This window comes from Euphorbia lathyris, chromosome 4 (genome assembly GCF_963576675.1).
Source record: "Euphorbia lathyris chromosome 4, ddEupLath1.1, whole genome shotgun sequence".
NCBI classification, from domain to species: Eukaryota; Viridiplantae; Streptophyta; class Magnoliopsida; order Malpighiales; family Euphorbiaceae; genus Euphorbia; species Euphorbia lathyris.
In genome coordinates this window covers 74552201-74557333 of record NC_088913.1, presented here as the reverse complement: position 1 = coordinate 74557333, position 5133 = coordinate 74552201, and the positions used below count along the sequence as shown (strand labels likewise).

Sequence of the window (5133 nt, the reverse complement as noted above, 5' to 3'; positions counted from 1 at the left end):
TAAGGTTTTTGAGATGATATAAATACATCTCTTTCTATTGTAATCCTTGACTTTTTATCAATCAAATTATAATCTTCTTCAAGAAGCTTTGTTAAGGTTTTTAACTTCAACAATGGGAGATCTTTGATTTCCTACGGATTTAGTTCGTAAAACCCGGGATTCACTCCTTCTAATTTAGTTAGAGAAGAAATATCTTTGTAAGTTTACAATTAAAACTTTCAGATAAAACCGATCTGTATAAAAAAAAAAAAAGGTCCAGATATGAATTTACCAAAAACAATACAAAGGGTAAAAAAGAAAAAAATAAGGAAAGGTAAAAAAGAGAAACAGTAAAATGGCAATAAAAAAAGATTTACTGTTATATGTTTTTTTGGGAGAAGATAGTACTGGAAAAAACAAAAGCTGTTCATAGTTTCTGCAGTAAGACAGAAAATAATACTAGCAAAGCGAGAAAAAAATGTAAAAATCTCAACAATAATACAACTTAATAAAATAGCAATTTGTTATTAAAATTCTCCAAAGGGACATTACAGCATAGAAGGTTGTTAATTCCTCATAATCATCTTCTTCAACCAACCATTTTTTCACAATCAAATCAATCTTCCCCCAAAATAAATAAAAACCTTAGAACACTAACCTTCCTTCAATTTCCCTTACAAAATATACCATAAAAATATTATTACCATAAAAATAAAAATTAACCTCTGCTATCACTACCACTATTTCATTTTCATCATCATCTAAAAAAACTATGCCCACAAAATGCAAACTTCCCCCCAAAAAAACCTGGATTTCTTATTTGCTTTCTGGATTTCTTCCTTTTTTCCTTTTTGCCTATTCCTATACTTCCTCTTCTACATTTCTTGGGTCAATATGTCCATTCTTGAGGCAACCTTACTTCATGATTATTCAGCACATTTCTCTTCTGTTGTGCTACAATAACATTTCTCCTTCCCATCATTGCATCTGTAAATTCATCTTCAATTAGTAAAAATAAACATTTAAAAAAAATCCATTAAGTTGCTGAATATCTTACCGTAATCAGAGGGGAAACTGTTTAGGCGAAGGTGAGAATCGCCGTACATGTTCATGTCCTCGAATTTCAAATTCAAAGCTTGGACGACTCTTGGAGGGAGCAGGGCGGTTGAGCAAGCTGTCAAAATGGGATAAAAGGAAAAAGATTCAGAATTGGAACAAACTTCATATAGCGCCAAAAAGAGTGTCACTAGTAGACATACTTGATTTCTTCTTTGAATCACAAGGGTTGCCATATCTGCGAGGCAAAAAAACGCCTGTGCCAGCACGTTCCTTTTTCATACCAGATCCACTCAGAAAAACGGCTCTCATGCCTGAACTCGGCTGCTGCTGCTGCGGCTGAGAGTGTTGACTTGTTGGCACTTCCAGAGGCGGCCAAGCCGACTGTGGTAGTCCAAGAGGACGTACACATCTTCCTCCATTTTCATAGCCAGTGGAAACTCTGTTTCTGCTCTGTATCGGCGGCTGGTAGTGTGACTGCGGCTGAGGCTGTGGCCGAGCTTGCCAGCACACTTTCGCTTGCTGCTTTTCCCACGGAGAAGAGCACCGTGGCTTTAGCACTTGCCCATTTCTGGCTTCAGAATGATACTGTAGAAAATGTGAGCATTAAACACATTTAATCTCCGAGTTCTGATGGGATCTGGTGCATTAGTTAGCGGCAGTAAATTAAATACCTGATTCATATGAGGAAAGGAGTTCTGGTTTGAGAAAAACCCAATATTCTGATTTTTTAGTTCAGCTTCTTGAGAAAATACGCCTCTTCCTTGATTCATGTTATCGAACTTGTTGCCTAATTCACTGTTCATCTTCAACCTAGCAACTTGACCAGCAGCAGCGTAAATCAGATCCCAAGTATCATTTTTCACACCAAACGGCGTCGTAGGAGGCGACAACACACCGTTTGGACTTCCGTTACTCGAAACCGACCAGCTTCCGATTCCACTCAGTGTCGACTCAGGCGACCCAGCCATGACCCTCTGTTTCTGTTACAACACGAGCAAAAACAGAAACAGTCAAAACCACGAAAAAAGCGTGACTCTGTACGGAAATAACAAAAACAGAGAAATGAGAAAACGAGTACCTCGGGTTTAACAGTGAGTTTCTGAGTGAGTCGACGAGTTAACCCGGCGAGAAAATCATCATCCTCGCTGCTCTCAGTCTCAGTCGAACCAACAACAGACTCATCCGGGGAAGAAGAAGAGCCAAACAAGTCGAACTCGTACGGAAACTCAGTTGGGAAGTTAAAACCGGACTTAAACGCAGAGGTGAACTCGTTCTTGTTGAACTCAGTTGGCAGCCATGATTCTACAGATTTTACAGAGCCCTCCATGATTCTTACTCAGAGCAGCAGAGAGTGAATAAAAAGAAGAAAATGAAAAAGAAGAAGATGCAATTGAAAGTTGCTGGTGAGGGAAGATTTAATAATGAAGCAGATGAGTTTGCAGAATTAAAGGGGCCCAAAAAGTGAAAAAGTAGAGAGAGAAACAAAAAGAAGAAAAACTAGAGAGAGAAAGAGTGAATCCTAGTAGAGAATGTAGAAGACAACCTGCTTTTATTAAGGTTTCATGGTCTTATTGAGACAAGATTCAAAAATATTATATAAAATAATAAAATTAAATAAAATAAAGTGGTCCCATTGGTTGGAAACATTTGTCCTGCTATGTAACCCAGCTGCCATTTGTCCATAATTAAGAGTAATTGATTGTTAATTATATGCTTAATTACATTTGGCACTCTTCTTCTTTATTTAAGAAACAAATGTTGTTTTTGTACTAATCATAATATCTGTATTACTACCAAATACGGAAAATGTGGAATTAAATTATATACTATAGTTTTGTGTTTTATTTTATTTTTTGAAAAAACTTTTGTCTTGTTACGATGTTTGGTTGAATAAGTGTTTTTTACCAAATCTCTATTTCGGTTCATATAGTTGGTATCTGATATCAATTTTGTTTTTTACAGTACTAAAGGGAATATTTTTATGAGGTTTTTAGTTTCTTTTTAGTAACACCATGTGACTATTCTGAATTTTGCTAATTATTATTTAAAATGTTTACATTTTGCAAAAATTAATAGGAAATTAAGGGTTCATTTGTTTCGACTATTTCTGTTTGTTGTTTGTTAGTGTTGTTTGTTGTTTGTTGTTTGTTGTAGCGGATAGATAGTAGATATTAGTTAATGTTTTTTTTATGTGCAAAAAGAAGTTATCTTAGAATTTTACCAAATATTTTCTATCTTTTTAATATTGAAAAGTAAAAAACAGTTCCGAAAAATGGAAACAATCAGATAGTAAATTACCTTGTTTTCTTAAAATTCAATTTTATAATAAATTAACAAAAATAGTAAGCAATTGGGAAGTTCTAAATCAGTTTTTATTCTGTTTTTTAGCATATGTAATTGTGAGTATGCATATTATTCAATTATTTGAGTGACAATTTCCGAGAATGTATTTTTGGTATTTGAGTACATCAATAAATATGAAATTACTTTAGGATTTGGCTACAGTAAAACCTCTATAAATTAATACTCGATAAATTAATAAACTCTTTAAAATAATAATTTCTTTTGGTCCCGACTTGCGCCAGTTCAAAAAATGATCAATTTTAATAAATTAATAAGATAATAATTTTCTGGAACAACCATTGATAAATACATTGTATTATTACCTCTATAAATTAATAATTTCTCAAATACATATGCAAAATATATATAGATATACATATTTAGGGTAATTTAGCAAAATATGAATCTATAGTATTTTATTTTTTCTTGAAATTTAAATCTAGTTGAATTTCCAAGTTCAATTAACTTATATAATGCACATTTAATTTTATTTGTTAATTTATTTTAGACAAAAACTTTATTTAAATTAGTAATTTAAAATTTATTTTTAAAAAAATTTAAAATCATTCTATAAATTAATAATTATTAATTTATCGATTAATTATTAACTCTATAAATTAATAAAATTCCAGGGTCCCAACATTATTAATTTATAGAGGTTTTACTGTATTTATATAAACTTCACATACATATGACTTTACCATATGAAAAGAAGTATCGATATGACTTATAGATCTTGAACTTAATTATTAATAATTGAAGGATTATAACCAAATAATTGAGAAAAATAGCAGCAAAATGAAATGAATAACCATAACGTATCACTAGTCATGAATCATTTACGTCGATGTTAATCATGATGTGAAAACAAAAGATTTGTGAACTAAACCAGACGTTTGAGATAGAGAGGGAGGAGGCACAAGGGACAGACTATTGCGTCACCATGATTAGGGCTCAATAGTTATCTATTTATAGCCATTAATTGTGCTAAAACTCTAATCCTCCATCTTTCAGATTGGCTTGGCCCGATTTCATTTCGGACGGATTACTGATTCGGAATTTATTTACGACACTTGTTGACATTCATAAAACCCAAATCTTAACCCTCAATCTATGGTTATCAAATGATTGAACAACCATGAGCAATTTATTTACGATACTTGGTTGACATTTATAAAACATCTCGTGAGTCAATTTCCACCACATGGCCTTCCTCGTTTTCTCCCACTAGGACATATCCCTTTGACACGTTAGGATATCTTATAAAGATACATTTTTTACCTGTTGGACCTAGTTTTCCAAACATGCTTGAGGTATGGTGGGTGAAAGCGGTGCAACCCGTGGTTTAAGCATGCTTAAATCAGACTTACGATCTATGCATAACTAATATGGAGTCGAGGTGACAGATTTGGAGGGGACTCGGTTCAGGACATATGTAGCTATGAGCAAAGCATCCCCCAATAGGAGATGGGTAGATTTTCTTTAGTCATCATAGAGTCGAGAAGAGTACGATTTCTCCTTTCAGTAGCACCGTTCTGTTGCGAAGTGTATGGAATAGACAGTTGGTGTTCGATCCCATTTTCTTCTCATAAAGCCTTAAACTAATTTGAGAGATAGTTCTAACCACGGTCAGTTCTCAAAGCTTTTAGCTTTCTATCTAACTCGTTCTCAACAAGGTTCATAAACTTTCTGAAACAACTTAACGCTTCACACTTGTGAGACATTAAGTAGACATGACCATATCTAATATAT

At 33.5% G+C, this 5133-nt stretch overlaps 1 protein-coding gene across 1 annotated transcript; it reads right to left on the bottom strand.

Moving 5' to 3' along the window:
• Positions 1-501: 501 nt before the first annotated feature.
• LOC136225573 (uncharacterized) lies at positions 502-2572 on the bottom strand. Its single transcript, XM_066013652.1, has 5 exons — positions 2117-2572; positions 1710-2018; positions 1239-1623; positions 1037-1153; positions 502-966 (listed from the first exon to the last, which is right to left on the bottom strand). The coding sequence occupies exons 1-5, from the start codon at positions 2363-2365 to the stop codon at positions 869-871; spliced, it is 1158 nt and encodes a 385-aa protein (XP_065869724.1). The 5' UTR covers positions 2366-2572; the 3' UTR covers positions 502-868.
• Between the last annotated feature and the right edge of the window lie 2561 nt (positions 2573-5133).

What these genes read in the sequence shown, in the direction of transcription:
- LOC136225573 (XM_066013652.1), bottom strand. Translation starts at nt 2,365, where the DNA reads ATGGAGGGCTCTGTAAAATCTGTAGAATCATGGCTGCCAACTGAGTTC. An exon ending in CCTTTCCTCATATGAATCAG is followed by an intron (nt 1,624 to 1,709) that starts GTATTTAATTTA and finishes CATTTTCTACAG; the next exon opens with TATCATTCTGAAGCCAGAAA. An exon ending in TGATTCAAAGAAGAAATCAA is followed by an intron (nt 1,154 to 1,238) that starts GTATGTCTACTA and finishes CCATTTTGACAG; the next exon opens with CTTGCTCAACCGCCCTGCTC.